The sequence below is a fragment of the Sciurus carolinensis genome, chromosome 5, assembly GCF_902686445.1.
Source record: "Sciurus carolinensis chromosome 5, mSciCar1.2, whole genome shotgun sequence".
Lineage (NCBI taxonomy): Eukaryota > Metazoa > Chordata > Mammalia > Rodentia > Sciuridae > Sciurus > Sciurus carolinensis.
This window is the reverse complement of record NC_062217.1, coordinates 11,878,756-11,897,657: the sequence shown is the minus strand read 5'-3', so window position 1 is coordinate 11,897,657 and position 18,902 is coordinate 11,878,756. Positions and strand designations below refer to the sequence as shown.

Here is an 18,902-nt window from a genome sequence, read left to right as displayed (position 1 = left end):
AGGGCTGGCAAACACAGGATTCAGGTGGTATTTAGGTGTCAGGCGGCTGCGCTGTGCTTGGAGAGTGTCAGAGTATGTGGTACATGATGGGTAATGGTCACTCTTAGCTCAGAGGTTCAGTGAGTAGAAATGTGGGGCTTTCTTCTGTGATGAGTTTCCTGAGTCTGGTGAGTACTTGTGGACCTGGTTGGCCCCACATCAATTCTAGTCCTCATGCCTGTTCATTTCTCATTCTTCACCTGAATAGTCAGTGAGCAAATATTTTTAGCTTTCCAGAGAATAACAGATTACGATGGACTGAAAAGTAACCAAAATAGAGCATTTTAAAGGCTAATTTAAGATCAGCGCTTCCCCTTTTAAAATTGCATGCCGCTGTTGACTGGTTGGTAGGAGACACTGCCCTTACTTCTTGAATTATGAAATTATCTCCAAGCAGAACATACTGCTGTATCTAGTTCTGTCAATAACTTGCTGGTTGATTAGCTGCTTCTTGCTATGTCTAGTTTAAATTGCACACATTTGTCTATCTTCAGTGATACATGCATTCTAGCATTTATGGTATTGAGAACTTTGCAGATGTTCCAGTGGGGCTTTGGAGTGTGGTTAGTAAAAGTACAAAATGTGCTAGTCAATTATATGGGTACTTGAGAGCTCTTCGTTGGCCAGGCAAGGGCCCTGTCCTCAGGGAGCCCACGGCCTAACCAAGTTTATATCCATCATTGAGTTTTTTGTCCTATTATTTAAAGATTATACAGTCTGCTGGCATAAATGATATGTCAGCCTTCTCATACTTATTTTGAGTTCACACGATTTATTTTTTCTTTCTTTTTATTTTATTTATTTTTTGGGGGGGCCAGTACTGGGGTTTGAACCCACTTGTGATCTATCACTGAACTTTTTATTTTTTATTTTGAGCCAGCCCTTTCTTTTTTTAAATTTTGTGCTATGTTGCCAAGGCTGGCCTTTTACTTATGATCCTCCTGCCTCAGCCTCCTGCATTGCTGGAATACAGGTGTGTACCATCCCTCCCAGCTTCAGTTCCATCTTCTTTCTGGCTTGGATGTGGAGTTATTCTTGTTGCTGCCTGCAGTTGACTAGCTGCCTTTCTGGATTTAGTATGGGCAATCCCCCTGCTCATCCTGTTCACAGAATTGTGGAAGTGAAGACATCACATAATGTTGGATTGTTTTGTACATTTTTTAGCTCTTTAGGTATACCTGATGCCATTTCTAACATCTGATCCTTGTTATTCTATACCACCACTGACTAGTCGATACATGTAATGGATTTAAACTCAGTAGCTATCAGGGTTTTAAAAATTTTAACCAAATGATCTTTTTAGAAATAAAAACAAATTATGAAAGAAATATGGTCAGCTGCCATAATAACTATCTACTTTCTCAGATGGAGTTTTTCTAGCTCCCTGTTTTATTTAAACTTGTAATGTATTATCTGATTCATTTGGAAAATACTTTTAGGTTGTAATTCCATCCCCCTGCCCTTTGTTCTGTCACTGAGCTATGTCCCCCCCTTTATTTTTTATTTTGACACAGGGTCTCACTAAATTGCTGAGGCTGGCTGCAACTGGTGATCCTCCTTCCTCAGCCTTCTGAGTAGCTGGGATTACAGGTGCCCACCTGTCCAGCACACTTTTTAGACAGTATGTTATATGTAGGTCACCTCTTTTATTCTGTAACAGAACATAGAAATTATCTGGCATTGCCTCTGTGCTCCAAGTTAACCTACTCCTGGTGAAGGGACTGTGCCAGAAATAAAAGTGAAGTTAACTAACAATACAAGGTAGTGGGAGAGCCAAGGTTGCAGGGAGTGTTGGCTTGATGAGTGGAGTAAACTGAGGGCCTTGGGAGGGAGGGTGAATGACTGGGTTTGACTGGACTGTAGACTTTGAAAAGATTAACTGGGGACTTGTTTGGAGTTTACCCTTTGTCAGTGGCTTCTGAAGTCTAGATACAGTCCTGGCTATAGGTTTGAGGTGAGGCGGAGGGAAAAGGTGGGAAACCAGGTGAAAGATGTGCTGCTCCTCTGTCAAGTGCTACAGGAACTGACCTTGTCGTTGGAAGGAACCTCAGAACTGGCTCCACGAGCACCTTGTCATTGGCCCCTCTGTAGAATGGCCTGTGTTCCAGGGTGGTCTGGAACTCATTTACCATCCAGAGCCTCAGCACCTTGAGGAAATCTTGTTTTCTGCTCTTCCTTTAGTGGTCTTCACACTGGTTTCTTTTTAGAGATCTGACTCAAATAGCCATCTGCTGCCACCTCGCACAAAGTGTTTAGTGCTGCCCATTGTTCCCTTCCACTTGGGAAAGTTTGCTGATGGAATGAAGGACAGGTGGTAAAATCCCGACTTCTGTCCATGTAGTCTCACCTGTTCATCACCCGTCTCTGGACGGCTTTTCAAAGACCATGTGGCTTTTTGTGAAATTAATATGACACAGATCTGAACCATACATCAACTATTGTTGCATCAACCATTAAGATTAATTTCCTTTTGGGGTAAAAAATGATCAAGATTAGAATTTGAAATAGTCCTAGGGTCTAAATAAAACCCACTAAAAATGTAAAGGATGATTTCTAATATAGTCTTTTATTTCTTTATCCTCTGTTATCAAAATTGGTATCATTGTCAATTGAGATGACAATATTAGGGAAATTTCAGGGGCTCCGTAATCCAATCTGAGCTGTCAGACAGATTGTTTTGAAAGGCGATGCTGTTTGTCGTGAGGTATTCATTTTAGCAAAGTGTACAGTGTGGTAAAGAATCCTGAGATTTCTTCAAGTGGGGTTCATCCCAGGGATGCAGGGTTGGTTCAACATATGGAAAACAATAAATGTAATTCATCATATTAATAGACATAAAAACAAGAATCATCGATCATCTCAATAGATGCAGAAAATGCAGAAAAAGCATTTGACAAAATACAGCACCCCTTCATGTTCAAAACACTAGAACATACCTCAACATCATAAAAGCCACATATGCTAAACCCAAGGACAACATAATTCTAAATGGGGAAAAATTGAAAGCATTCCCTCTAAAAACTGGAACAAGACAAGGATGCCCTCTTTCTCCACTTTTATTTAACATTGTACTTGAAACTCTAACTAGAGCAATTAGACAGAAGAAAGAAATGAAAGGTATACAAATAGGTAAAGAAGAACTCAAACTATCACTATTTGCTGATGACATGATTCTATATTTAGAAGATTCAAAAAAAATTCTACCAGAAAACTTCTAGAACTAGTAAATGAATTCAGCAGAGTAGCAGGATATAAAAATCAGTACCCATAAATCAAATGTATTCCTTTACATCAGTAATGAATCCATGGAAAGAGAGCTATAACTACCCCATTCACCGTAGCCTCAAAAAAAAAAAAAACAAAAAACAAAAAAAAACCTTAGGAATCAACCTAACAAAAGAGGTGAAAGACCTCTACAATGAAAACTACAGAACACTAAAGAAAGAAATTGAAGAAGACCTTAGAAGATAGAAAGACCTCCCATACTCCTGGATAGACAGAATTAATGTTGTCAAAATGACCATACTACCAGAAGTGTTTTATAGACCAATGCAATTCCTATTAAAATCCCAGTAACATTCTTCACAGAAATAGAAAAAGCAATCATGAAATTCTTCGGAAAAATAAGAGACCCAGAATAGCCAAAGCAATCCTTAGTAAGAAAAGTGAAGCAGGAGACATCACAATACCAGACATCGAACTATATTACAGAGCTACAGTAATAAAAACAGCATGGTATTGGCACCAAACAGACATGTAGACCAGTGGTACAGAGTAGAAGACACAGAGACAAATCCACATAAATACAGTTATCTCATACTAGACAAAGGTGCCAAAAATATACATTGGAGAAAAGATAGCCTGTTCAACAAATGGTGCTGGGAAAAATGGAAAGCCACATAGAACAAAATGAAATTAAACCTTTATCTCTCACTGTACATGAAACTCAGCTCACAGTAGATCAAAGACTTAGGCACTAAAACAGAGACCCTGCAACTACTAGAAGAAAAAGTAGGCCCAAATCTTCACCATGTTGTCCTAGGATCTGACTTGATTAACAAGACCACTAAAGCACAAGAAGTTAAATCAGGAATCAATAAATGGGATGGATTCAAACTGAAAAGCTTCTTCTCAGCAAAAGAAACAATAATGTGAAGAGAGAGCCTAGAGATTGGGAGAAAATCTTTACCACATGCACCTCAGATAAAGCATTAATCTCCAGGATGTATAAAGAACTCAAAAACCTTCACACCAAGGATACAAATAACCCAACCAATAAATGAGCTAAGGAACTGAACAGATACTTCATAGAAGAAGAAATACAATTGATCAACAAATATAGGAAAAAATGTTCAACATCTCTAGCAATTAGAGAAATGCAAATCAAAACTAAGATTTCATCTCACTCCAATCAGAATGGCAATTATCAAGAATACAGGCAACAATAAGTGTTGATGAGGATGTGGGAGAAAAGGTACACTTATTCATTGCTGGTGGGAATCCAAAATGATGGAACCATTATGGAAAGCAGTGTGGAGATTCCTCAGAAAACTTAGAATGGAACCACCATTTGACCCAGCTATTCCACTCCTCAGTTTATATCCAAAGGACTTAAAATCAGCATAATACAGTGATGTGCAACCACATTATGTTTATAGCAGCTCATTTCACAATAGCTAAACTATGGAAACAACCTAGATGCCCTTCAACAGATGAATAGATAAGGAAAATGTGATACATAGATACATACATGATGGAATATTCATCAGGTTTAAAGAAGAATGAACTTCTGGCATTTGCTAGTAAATGAATGGAGTTAGAGGATATCACGCTAAGTGAAATAAGTCAAACCCAAAAAACCAAAGGCCAAATGATATGCGGAAGCTAATTCAGAATAAGGGGCAGGGAGGATAGGGAACAATAGAGTTACTTTATATTAGGTAGAGGGATGTGAAAAGAGGGGAAAGGGTGTGGGGGTAGGAAGAATAGCAGAGTGAAACAGACATTATTATTTCATGTACACATATGACTGCATGACCAATGTGATCCTACAATATGTATAATCAGAAAAATGAGATTGTACTCCATTTATGTGTGATCTATCAAAATGTATAAATGCATTCTACTGACATGTAAAACAAATTAGAACAAATAAAAAATATTTTAAAAAAAGATACTAAAAAAATCCTGAGAACTCTTATAATTTTATATTTTACTCCTGTCTTATTTAGGCAAGTATCAGCCATACCTCTGCTGCTCACCCCCCAAACCCTTTCTCATAAACCAAACTACAGAAACACAGATATAAGGGACGTCCAATCTGGGAATAAAAAAGAATGGTTCCCTAAGAGCCCAAAGGGAGACAAGTATATATGCATATGTTTTCCCGGCAAGGAGAATTTAGGAAGTGACCCCTTCTCCCAGTGGGGACCTCCCTTGTCATATTCCTAAGGAGTGCCCTTAAACACCACCCTGGCTGTGTGGGGAAGGGTGGACACCTGTGTTGCCTTAGTCACCATCAACGTTTACAGTGTTGCTCCTCAAATCTGTCTGTTCCCAATTTTACTCTGCCTTTACCTTCTGCTGGTAGTTGGTGGTGAACAGTGAGGGACATATTCATAATTTGTAGCTTCCTGCTCTTTATTCCAGAAGTGTTCTTTGAAACGGTTATGACTCAGAACAAAAGAAAAACCATGTTATTGAGGAGACAAAAATCTAAAATTGAAGGAAGTATGTATTTAAGAAATCCGTTACCAAAAATATATTACAATATTAACATTTTTACACTGACAATATACAATCTAATCAGTCTCTTTGGCACATTACTGGTAGGAAATAATAATAATGTTTGAGTTTGTATTAATGTAAAATTTTTCTTCAAGAGTTATTTAGAGAGCTTCCTTTTGATGTATTATTTCATTTATGAATTAGAACTGGCTTCATGCTGTTCTCTTGAGCTCGAGCTTGATGTTTCTCAATCAATTCATCCAAGTTGGCAGTGGGAAATAGTGTCCATTTGAAAGGAATCCTGATTGGAAACTGCATAGTTGTTTTGCTCTGGGAGAGAAGTCCTGCAGAGTTCATGCTGAGTCCAGGAGGATGCAGTCCCTTTACTTTCCATTAGAAGTCTTGGAGTGTATCATCATCTGCGACTCTGTCATTTCATGTGAATTTTCTTCGGGGGCTGACCTCACTGCACTGGAAATCGATACGCTGACTTGACGTTTCAGCATCTTCATGACCTTTCTCTTGTACCCTTTACATGCAAAGAAATATATGAAAGGGTCCATGCAGCAGTTGAAGTTCATCAAGCACACTGTGAAGTGCAGAGAAATCTGGAACGAGTGTCTTTGGTGGCACTCAAGGAGGTCAGGGAAGCGAAGCTTCTTGATCATGTGTTGGATGATTGCCACGTGGTAGGGCGTGAAGCAGAGCACAAACACAACAATGATGAAAATGATGGTGTTGAGCGCCTTTCTGTTCACACCGGACTTCTCCGCGAGTGGGTTTTGTTTGGCAGTTCTGAAGAGTTTGCAGCAGATCTGCGAGTAGCAGATGAGGATGATCATGAGGGGAAGCACGTATCCCACAAAACACGCGCCCAGGAGAATCCAGGGAAGAGACTGTGTCTCTTCAAAATTGGGGTACTCCATGCAAGTGGTCCTTTCAGCCTCCTGCTTTGACATGGGGCTGATGAGTAGGGGGAGAGTTTGGGCAAAGACTAGAATCCAGACACATATGCACACGGCTTTGGCGTGTTCGATTCTCTTCATCGTGTGGTAGCGGAGAGGGTGCACCACGGCCACGAAGCGGTCGATGCTCAGGCAGGTCATGAAGTTCACCCCTGCGTAAGTGTTGATGTAGAACACCAGAGCCGTTATCCTGCACAAGACGTCGCCCATCCGCCAGTCAAAGCCCAGCGCATAGTAGGCTATCCGCGTCGGCAAAGCCGTGGTGAAAAGGATGTCAGAAATCACCAGATTTGTGGAATAGAGGGTGGTGGAGTTGATTTTTTTCCTGTTCTGGACAATGACGACCAAGGCCAGTAGGTTTCCTACCAGCCCGATGATGAAGACGAGGCTATAATGCAGGGGCATCACTATGCTGGCTGTGTGGTGGTGTGCGTAAAGGTCACAGTCATTTCCCTGCAGAGGTGTCAGGGTAGTGAAATTGCTAGCCATTTCTTGACCCAGCGGTGGCAGGCAGGATCTCTAGGAGAAAACAAGGCTCTGTGTAATTAAAAGCATACTTAAGGCAACGTAATCTGCCACTTATATATCTAGTTTTTAAAGTTTCACTATTGATATTGTTTTTAAAAATCTATGATACAGCATATGGTTACATATATGATAACAGAAAGAACAGAGAATAAAATGTATGTTTTTGTTCTCACAATTTGTGGCTTTGGTAAAGCCCAGGCAAAGGAACAGGAACCATCTAAATAGGACAAATGCATTTTTGTGAGAAGAGAGGATGCGCTAACTTTTTGAAGAAATTCCCCTTCTTTTTACTGAATCATTGTCTGATTAAGAATAAAGTCATGTAAAGCACCCCACATTTAATTTTATTCTAAATTGAATTTCGGTTGAATCTTTTTGTTGTCGTTATTGTTTTCCAAGTGTATATCACTGCCAGGAAATGAAATTAGTCACTTGTGTAGTGAATGTGAACGTACCACAGTGATCTGATTTGTGTCAACCTGAAAAGAATGAGAAATACGTGCAGGCCTTACTAGGAACTGAAAGTTAGGGTTTAAAAAAAAGAGGAGGAAGATGACGATGCCCCTGACTACCAGGCCTGCAGGGACACGAAGGCGAGGGGGACGGGGGAGAAGACTGCAGCTGCTTCAGGGGCTTTGGAAATCATAAGCTTTAAGCTGCGTCCACAGCACTGGTGCATGTGTGGTGCCCACGCTGGTCCTGCCGTCCGCTCAGGTGCTGCGTGTCCTGCTGTGTCCGCTGAGCTGCTTCAGGCCCGTGTGGGTGCTGTGTGTTGGTATGGTAGAGTCCGTGTAGGTATTTGACAGGTGTTGTGCAGTGTCCCGGGGTGTCGATGCATGATTCGTACAGCCCCCACTTCATGCACGTTTAGTTCCTTTCTTGTTATAAATGATGTTGAGACCGAAACTTCAGATCCTAAATTGAAAACTCCTGCAGTAAGCTCCACATAAGAGGGTGAATGTTGATAAAAGCAGGAAAAGCCGAGCAGTAAATTGTGTGATTATTATGATTTTAAGTCACTTTTAATAACTTTATTAATTTATTGTTTTGTGTGATGCTAAGGATTGAACCCAGTGCCTCACACATGCTAGGCAAGTACTCTGCCACTGAGCCACAACCCAGACCTGTATGTGGTTATTTTTAGAAAATGAGTTATTTCTCTGATTGAATTATCTGAATAAATCTCATGTGAAATCATCAAAATTAAAGAAAAAATTTTAATGTTTCTAGTCATGCTGTGTTTGCTATATTTTAAAGAAAAAGGACACTATCCTTATTACTCCAAATGAAAGAACGGACTACAAATCCACTTGTCTGCCTGCTGTAAGAGTGAATTGGGTCTGTGCCAACATTGTAACAATCTTGAAACAGGGACTCACAGGCACTGAGGTGTATCAGAGGATTGCCCTCCTAGCTGTGCATTGAGTGTAGTGTAGATAGGTGAATCCTTATAGCATGTAAATGAACCCTAAAACAAAAGAGAACAGACATGGAAATAGAAGATTTCATTATCTACAAGAAGATCAGAAAGGACACTATGCGAAACGACACAAAAATGAGGATGATAAGTATAAAACAAAAAGGGGGTAGAAACGTGTCCCAACAAACTTAGATGGATTCAACTCACCTGTTGAAAATAGTATCAGTTTGGATTTTTTTTTTTTTAACAACTGTATGCTACTTAGAAGAGAATATAACTCAAAGTAACTCAGAAAGATAGAAAATAAAGGCATATCAGACAACTCTCAATGATTGAAAAAGTAGAGTAGCAATCTTAACACCAGACTGCAAGACTATTTCAATATTAACAGGAATAGAAACAGAGGGTTATTACAAAAGTTAAGAACAGACCACACAGAACATAAAAATAATCACGATGCATGTGTGTTCCAGCAAAATTTGACCAAATTTGAAAACAAAATGGGCAAATCCACAGTCATTGTGGGAAATCTTACACATTTCTATTGAAATATGACAGATAATAAAAAGAGACTAAAGACTTTGAAGATTTACGCAACATTATTTAAGGCTATTAGAAGTTCTGATGAAGGCATGTAAGCATGTCTGTAAATTTGACTACATAGTAGGTCATCAGAGGAGCCTCAGCTTTCAAGAAAACCATGATTGAGCAGATGACATTGTCTGACTGCCGTGCAGTTAAATTAGAAACCAGAAATAACATGGTAACGGAGACATTTGGAAACTAAAATGATACATTTCTAAGGAACTCTGGGATTAAAAAAGAAATCACAGTGGGGATTTTGAAATGTTTAGAACTAAATGACGAAAATAATACTTGCCAAAACTGTGCAGTGCACCTAAGGAGTTAATCCAAGATAAAGGCAAAGCCTTGAGTGCATTATTTAAAAAGAAAAGAATGAAGATAGTTAAGTTGAATATACTGCTCAAGAAGCTAGGAAAGAGTTGAGTTTTCAGTTGTGGAAATGAGTGAAATAAAGATACAACAGAGTAAACCAAAGACAATAAATACAGACGTTGTATATTGTGTGGGGGGAAAAATGGAGTAGTTCCTAAATATGAAGTCATGGGAATCACATTGTAGAAATAAAGTGGAAAAAAAACTATTACCTATTCCTCTGGGAAACACTTTCTGCAAGAAGCAAATTTCCAGGAACCAAGACCAGACACAGGAGTTGAAAATTCTAGGCAAGGGTTGCAGCGGTGATTAGGCATCAAGAACTTCTTTTATTGTTATTTTTCTAACATCCATGAAAAAAGTGGTTTTTTTTTTCTTTTCTCCTGAAAATCTCAATTTATAAAAGTTTTGAGGCATATTTCAAATCAGTCATAGGAGATGCCTTTAACCCCGCACCATGGAGTCTGAGAAGCCTACATGAGAATAACTATTATCATAGAGATTATTCACGTGACTTCACCTTCGGCAAAGAAGGTGCTGCTCTTTGCAGCTTGTAAATGAAGGCTGACTGCTTCCCAGAGTGAACTACACCACTTGATAGAGCCAGGAACAGCAGGAGTGTTTAGCACCCGTGTTCGTTACAAAGGTGAAGATCTGCAAACAGCTCCATGTCTCCCTTGGGGGAGTTGGTTGAATATTTTATGGTACAGCCATAAAATGGGGTTTCATGCAGCTGCTGAAAATGGCAGTGTGCAAGTCTACTTCTTGAGTTATGCTAAGGAAAGCAGATTGCACAACATAGTACTTAAGAAAGATGTCTGTGTGGATGTTATAGATGCCAAGTAAAATATGGTGCAAGTAAATTGAGGACTTCATCCATAGAGCCTAAACCGAACATGAACTGACTGAAATGAATAAGTAAATGATTTTTTTTTTTTTTAACTGAGGGAGAAAACCCACATGCTAAGCATTGGTGCCCCCCCCCCCCCTGCTTTCCAGGTGAGGAGCTGAGAGCCCAGGAGGCTACAGGTCATGTTGGTCCTTCTCTGATGTTCTGTCCAGTCATTTGCAGGGGCAGCTGTTTCATGCAACCCTTGAAGAATGTGTGATTTCAAAATACAGCATGGTCATGGAGTGACTCCCCTCTCCAGAGTAGATGAGTGACTCTTCCTAAGGGCAAGGGGAGTCCTGCCTCCAGGAGAGCTGCCTTCCAGGTACAAAGCCAGCCCCGAGGGGAAGACTATTGAGAGGCCCTCTTACTGACTACTCTGGTTCCTGAACTGGCCGAAGAAGGCTCTTGCAGAATATGGACGTGTGAATGAGATGAGTCAAACTAGTCTTAGCAAGTGCAACTCCACATCATGTACAACCACAGAAATGGGAAGTTATACTCCATGTATGTATGATATGCCATTCTACTGTCTGGTACAGCTAAAAAGAACAAATAAAAAATATTTCAGAAAAAGAAAACAAATGCTATAAGAGCAGAGATTTCCATTTTATTCACAGAGGTATCCAAACATCAGGAACAATGCCTTACCTACAGAAAACTTTCAATAAATATTTTTGAAATGGAAAAACAAAACAAAACTGACTGGTCTTAGGTAAAAGAACTCAAGGTTGTTTTGAAATATGTTCCTTTTGGATATTTAGTAAACTCTTTGGAGGACTGGTTTCATATGATAACTCTAATGTTACTTTAGTTCTTGCCAATATCTCTTCCATGTTATTTATGCTATAATTTATGCTCCAAATTAAGGAATCCTTAACAATTGTTCTGCCATTCTTATATTAACCAATCCCCAGTTTATTATAATCTCTTAGAGATACTACTTTATACCTTCCTTTAATCATTTTATGGATTATTTTCCCAAAACTTGGAATAGCTCCACTCTTTTATTGCCAACCTCACCATTAGGGCCTGCACATGCTAGATCCCGGCTACAGAAATGAAGCCTTTTTATGTCAGAGCCTCTGGAGCACAAGGAAGGACAGAGCACGCTGGGGACGTAGTGCTGCCTGTCGGGGGCTTGCAGTCTTTGCTGTGTTCCTTCTCTTGCAAACCAGGATTCTGTTCAGTCTTGGCTCTGCAGTATGCTGGGGGCAGCCTTTGGATTATAAATTCCATTTTATTCACTTTCAAGTATAACTTGTTTCTTCTTGGTTGTATTTTAAATATTTTGCATTTTAATTATTAGGAAGCAGATTCTGACATGTGTACATATAATATCTGTCTATCTATCTCTGAGTTAAGCTTGAAAGTACCTGAACTCGTCATTATATTGCCTAGGGAAAAGCCCACAGAAGTGTTGGTCCTAAATCATTTTTCCTTAGAACACTGATAGCTGTAAGAACTGCAGTGTACTCATGATGCTTTTGGTTAAAAGGTGTGCTTGGTCCCTCAGTTGTCCTGCGTGCTCCACACGTAGGGACAGGAGTCAGGGTGGGCATGGATAGTGACTAGGCCTTACTCAGGTCTGACCTGAAGAACAGGCCTCAACTGGCCTCTAAAACACCTGTTCATCCAGGGGCTGAGCTACCTGGAGGCCATTGTGCTGTCCTCTTTATTGATAAGCAAAAGACTCAATCCCTGTTTTGCCTCTCTAATGAGATATTTGATCATTTTAACTTTTTTGTTTTCCTAACACATGCAAAATAATAAATTTCTAATCCTAACACATGTAAAATAAATAAATTTCTTCCTCATCAAAATATCTTCCAAAGTATTTTCACTTACATTTTTGGAAACTGGCCTGTGTGTGTGTGTTCTGTAAAATTTGTTTCATTGCCAGTAGGGTTGCTAACATTTCTTGAGATATTATCACCTTATTTTTGCATAACCGGACATGTTGACATGAACTGACAGGGTTTTTTTGTTTTCTTTTTTTGGCCACAAAAAAGTGGAAAAACACCCCCTGCCCCAATAAAAAAATCACGAAAACTTCATCTTCTTAGTATTTAAGAAAATAGTGTTTAAGCTTCAGTGTGATCTCTGCTCTGGAAAATGTTAGCCCTGGAAACCAACTTGAAGGCACTTGGGACTTTTGAAAGACACATGCACCTTCTCCTGTCCTAGTTACATGCTTTGGTAACTAAAGTGTCTTCTTAGCTTTTATTCGTGGCAAAAACAGAATAAAAGCTGTTTTTATCCAAAGATTTAATTCATACTAGAATGGTTTTTGCTTTAAGATTTCTGAAATGGCACCGTGATCCACTAATGTTTATTTTAATAATACCTTCAGTGTTGATTAGTAGGACTAAACTGCTAGGAAGTTTCTTTAAATTCAGGCTTTATCAATGATTTGAGTGCATCAAGTGAGATGACTTTTCTGTAAGGTCAGGTCTGGTCCAGACCACCTCACACAGAGAGGTGACCTGGCTCCAAGAGCCAAAAGGAAGTTCCAGAAACTTGTTTTAGAAACAACCATGGGAACCACCAAAATGTGCCTGTACAGATAGATGTTCGTTATATTTTTATTGTTAAACGATGAATGGTGTCTGACTCGATTCTTTCTCTGATTTCTGTTGACATACTTTCTTGGGCTGTTTTCCCGAGGAAAGGTAAGATTGAGGAAATGTTTCCAGAGCAGGGAGAAGTAGCATCATTGAGAAAGGAGGGGGAAGATGAAGGCTCAAGGTTAAGTGGAGTAACAGAGATGTGGTCTTAACTGCGGAAACAAAAATCAGCAGGTGGACCAGGTCACTAGATGATGCTGTTTCTGTTCTTAGAAACAAACAAACATGCTCCCTGGAAGACAGAAATCATTCATGACTTCTTTCTCCATTTACCTAGTTTTGTAAGCCCTTCTCAAGTAATTGAAAAATATTCTTGTTCTTGTTCAAACAGGGACATCCGAGTTTGGTCCGGTGTCATGCACATAGGTTCCTAGCACTCAGTCAGCTTTGTTCTTGCCTTCTCTTTAGTTGACTAAACAAGTATCCCCGAGCTGCTGGGTGTGCCATTTGCCTGTAAAATGGGCAGGTGGGAGACCTTAATTCCTGCTGTGGAGAAGAAACCTGAGGCACAGCCGCAGCCACTGCATGGGTAGAGTCAGATTGTCCCTTCCACTGTGTTGCTGAGCCACTACTGTAAGTCAGCACCTGCCCTATTACCTAGTTAAATAAATCTTTGTATAGGTGATTTTTTTTCCCCCACATTTTGAGTCCTAAATTGGTAAGCTTCCTATAATCCACTGAACATTTTCTCAGCATTCCCTGTATCTTAAAAAATCAAAAATACAAGAGTGACTATATCAGCAGAGTTGATCTGGTCAGTCTGTCAGGGTGACCTCCCCTGCCTCCCAGGGGTCTACCCTTCTCTGGCCTGTGGAGGTGTGACAGACTGACAGGCCGCAGTGGGCAGCCTTCCCAAGACCTTCTTAGCTCTGTGATGCTGCTGATCCCATGACATTCAAACTGTCTTTCAGTGGGTTGCAGAAGGTCATTGATAGGACAAAACACAAAGAAGTTTTTCAAGGTAGAACAACAGGTTCCCCAGTCTGCAGTTCCTTCTCTGTGCCACTCACAGTGTCCCGGCCTGGTGGGCCCTCTGTGAAGACCAGCTTCAGCTCATAGACCTGCCCAGGGCATTGATGGGAAGTGAAAGGCGCCTGAGCGTGGGTTGTTTGGTGACACCCGCTTGCACACTTGGGGTTTTATGTATCTCGACTGTTTTTCTTTCATCTTTACCTGATTATTATTTCTTGTGTGGCTTTTGGTGGCTTTAATGCTGACTACGAAGGATAGAAGATGAAGATAACATTTAGAGAACTGTAAGAAGCCACCTCTCAGGGACACTCATTCCAGCATGAGAAAGACCTTCTGCTTGTATGTGGCATGCCTCTGGGGTCCTTAATGTGGGATCACACATCTTAACACAGAAGGCTCTTGATGGTGAAGGGCTGTCTGTACACTCTTTCTCCTGAATCCAGAATGTTTTTAGAATTAGTATGTACCTTTCCTCAAAGTTCAGGGGAGTTTCAAGTTTTATCTTTATTCTCTCATGTAAACTAGGCAGGACATTAAATTTCCTTGTTTTATGGATAATCTGAATTCCAGGGGAAGTCAGTCATTTGCTCAGGGTCCTCTATGGCAGGTCATGCAGGTGGCCAGCCTTCTGGTCCTCCTGTAGTTGGCAGGCCTTTGTGCTCACCTCCGCACCCACTCCCAGCGTGACTGTCTCTCTCTCTGTGTCCTCCTCCCTCTTTGCTGCTGTGCAGCATCCTCTCAAGAGCACTCAGATGGTGACTGTCTGCCCCAGGCAAGCTGAAACCTTGGTCGCAGTGTCCTTCTTGATGGGGCTCTGCTCCCTCTTCCTCGGGTCACTGGCTGCAGCCACACTAACCCACTTGCAGTCTTTGGATGCCCCTTGTTCCCTCACACATGGGTGCCCTCTGGCGCTCTGCCCCCCTTGCCCCTGTCCTGCAACCTCAGCTTGTACTTTCCTTTGACACTTGCTTAGAAACCAGTTGTTCTGGAAGCTTTCCTGATTTTTACCCCATGCCCCAGGAGAAGGCAGGGCTGGGGTCTTTGCTGGGAAACTGAGATTTTCTTGGTTTTGCCACCTATGGGTGATGTTGATGTCCAATAATTGACATTCAGGAAATACTCATTTGCTAAAGAATAGTCAAATCTGGCCCTCCTAATCCTCACTGAAAGGTTCCTTCTGAGTCGACAGGAAGCCCTGGATGGATAATAATACCCATACTGTTCAGCAGACTATTCCAGCCACTGCCCAGGGAATCCTACATAGTTGCTCAAAAAACTTCCACTGGTCCATTTGTGGATAGTGAAATTGAGGCACAGAGCACATAAATGACTTGCCTAAAGATATCGCTATTAAGTGTCAGGGTTCAAACTCAGGCTCTTTGACTCCAGAAATCACATTTGGTATGTTTTATCCCTCTTCCTGTTTCCAGCATGCTCTGATGTGGGTGGAAAACAAGTAAAACAGGAAGGAATCTCAAAGTTGTAACATATACCAGCTCATTCCTGTCTGAACCAGAGAGGCAAGGGCTGGGGGAAGTAGGGAGATATGTGGATTTCAGTGGAGTTCGTTAATTTGTAGTATATTTTTAAAATAAAGGTTGTATAAATCATTTAGATTTTACTGTTTTAATCTACATTTTAATAACAGTTTAGGCTGAAATTTTAATTGAAAACAGATGGTGAACACCCAGCATAGCTTTTATACTATTAATTTATTTTTATACGGCTTTTAAGGTATTTGTAGGTATTTGCAAAATATTTTTTTTTATTTCTTTTGGGCTTCCAAAATACCACAAAATCTCTTACCTCTATATTCTGCAGAGAATGTTCTTATGTATTATCTCATTTTGTACGGACCCCCGGTATCTCACAGACTTCTTAGGAAGCTGATAGACTGTGCAGACTGGGGGATGCTGCTTGTCCTCAGCACATGCCACCCTCTGGAGCCACCCACCCCGGCAGGCCTTAACCTTGGCAGAGAGAAAGGCCCCCTGATGGACTCCTTCATTAGGGCTGAGCTCCCTTCTAGATACAGATGTTTTAATGATGAAGACTGAATCACCATCTTTATCCCGTAGACTGCTACAAAGCAGCCTGCAGTATATCTAGCAAATGCCTAAAATATGTGCACGAAGTCCAGTAGTGGCCTGAGTTGGCATTTATTCCATGGAATGACTGATCATGATACTAATAAACTCTAGGCAACCTGCTGAAAGTGACTTTTAAAAGGAATCCTCACCACAGTCAGCCACATAACCTGTGAGCATGTGAGTGAGGCTGCTTTACAGAGCCAGGTGCAATTGCAGTTTTAGGTTCAAAAAGTACAATTTACCCCCCAAAGACAAAGAATGCTCTAGAATTCCAGAAAGCACAGTTAGATGTATGATCTCCTAGAGACTCAAACGCTTATGTAAAATATTCCATAGAATAAAGGTCTTCACATATGTTCAAAAAAGAGTCTTCACAGAAATAATAGGGCTAGGAAATTTTGCCTTTTGGATTCATCCTTTGGTAGTTTAATGGGTGTCTAACACTGTCTCACACTCACCATGAGAGACAGTGTTAGACAGATGTGGCAGAAATATTGCTCCCCATTTTACAAACAAAGCAACTGAAGCCAGAGACATCACGCAACTTGTACGAAGCTGTGCAGCTTGCACGTAGGGGAGCCCAGGCCTGAGTCTGATCCTGGAGCCCCTGCTCCTAACCATTACACTATATTGTGCTCAGACTGACACCAGCAAGACAGAACCCTCACCCAAAACAAGGAAAACAAAACAAAAAAATCCACACCCTTCTTTAGAAGAAGTCTCTTCACGACTCATATTTTGCCGTTTTCTTTACCTCCACTCTCGACATGGACATAAATATTGGCAAATCACTGCATTGTTTTGTGATTTTGTTTTAAAAGAGGCAAGAAGTTCTAGGAAAAAATATGAAGCATGTTTATACAGATCATAAACACAAACCAACATAGATGATATTTTTGCACTTATCTAATCAATAGTTTAGAACTAAAAGATCCACGCTCACAGAGATGCAGTAAAGCCCAGAGTGCTGTTACTCCTTGCTAATGGGAGGGTAAATTGGTAAAATGTTTTTGTAAACCAAAACTAACTATTTTGTATCTAAAGCTTTAGAAAATATACTCTTTGCCCCAGGAATTCTACTACTGGGATTCTGTCCTGAGAAATAATCTTAAGTATAAAAAAGACATATACGTAGATACATGGTCACATAGGAAAACATGATTTTTACTTTAAATTGTGCTGAAGAGCTAATTATATTGTATATAAAATACATTCAAATGCAACAATGCTTCTTTCCCTCCATGTTCATGTATCCTGAAAAACTGACATTATTTGCAGATTACCTGTGATACTGTTTTTTGTCATCTGAGTTCATACAGAAACATCCAAAATAAGCCCTGTTTTTTGGCCGTGATTTTTCCGGCATGACCCATTCATTGCTTTCATCTCACTTAATAATAGCTAATTAGAAGTGCCAGTAACCAGAGAATCTAATCTATATTAATAACATGGTTTTTGTTAGTAATGCTTACAGCTATTTAACAGATTCTTTTCCTTTACCTTTTACCCAAATGTTAGGTTTTCGCGTTTTTCTTAAGAGCGTATGTTACCTTACCTGTCAGTGACCTGGCCTGGCCTGGGTAGCAGCAGCCGGTGTTGGCTCAGACTGAAATCAGCTAAGCCAGCCTGTTGCTTTAAGAGCCGCTGGCCCCGCCTTTCTTCCTGTCGCCCTGTGATTGAGGGTAGAGATGATCAGTTAGCCTCAAACATGCCTGTGCACTTTTTTTAAAAAAATGGGAAGTGAAATTTTTCTGATACTGTTTAAAAAAAAAATTATCCAAAAGCCCCTTGGAATTTATGAATTGTTGATATCTTTGGAACTTTATAAATTTTTCCATAAAGATTTAAGTATCAAGAAAAAAAATCTTTGAAGTAGTAAACCTTAAGTAAAAAATCATCATCATCATCATAGTTACTGAGGTTTTCTGTTGATATTCTGTGTAAGTATGGGTTTTTAAATGTTTTAAGGAAAAAAGTCCACTTTGGCAATGTAATTTACTCAGTTGAAATCTTATCAGCTTATGACAAAGAAGCAGGTTTCTGTGGTGAGTTGGGGAAGAGGTCTCTTCGTCAGACTGGGCTAGTGGAGGTGTTCCCGCCAAAGGCCGACTGACTGCATCAGTGACTGCGTGACACTGGAGGGGCGAGGAGCAGGTGAAGCAGCACTTCTACACGAAGACCAACCCACTTTCATGTGCAGGATAAAATTAAAAAAAAATAATAATAAATAAAATACAGAAAAGGGGGAGTGGGACCTGTGCTGCTCATCTTAGAGGGTCCTGCTGAGGTCCTTGTTGACTCCATCTGAACCAATAATGGAGGGTTGTCAAGTGCAGTTTATTTGTAGACTAAAGATGAGAACTCGATTTGCTCAGAACAGAAGAGGTGGGTGGTGTTCATCCTTGCCCAGGATCAACCTGGCCATTCCCAGGAAGGGCAGAGGTCACTCAGATGGTGCCTGGGGTACTGAAGGTGCTGGAGAGCTGGTCTGAGGAGAACTGATGGCGTAAAGTGAGAAGGGTTATTAGGCTTTGCATGGGTGGGATAGTCATCCTTATGCATTTGGAAACTGTGTCACAGAAAAGGGGTTAGATGGCTTTTGTCTGTTCTCCTAACTCCAGAGAGTAGAAGGAGGACCAGTAAGAGGAAGAGGACTTTTTGCTCCAGGATTCTGTAAAATTGGACATG

At 40.4% G+C, this 18,902-nt stretch overlaps 2 protein-coding genes across 2 annotated transcripts in view; one reads left to right on the top strand and one right to left on the bottom strand.

The window, feature by feature from the left end:
* Window positions 1-18,902, top strand: part of Ubac2 (UBA domain containing 2) — a 161,119-nt gene that overhangs the window by 75,627 nt on the left and 66,590 nt on the right. The window lies entirely within an intron of this gene.
* On the bottom strand, window positions 5,629-17,835 carry LOC124985897 (G-protein coupled receptor 183). Its single transcript, XM_047554528.1, has 2 exons — window positions 17,770-17,835; window positions 5,629-7,250 (listed from the first exon to the last, which is right to left on the bottom strand). The coding sequence occupies exon 2, from the start codon at window positions 7,218-7,220 to the stop codon at window positions 6,150-6,152; it is 1,071 nt and encodes a 356-aa protein (XP_047410484.1). The 5' UTR covers window positions 7,221-7,250; window positions 17,770-17,835; the 3' UTR covers window positions 5,629-6,149.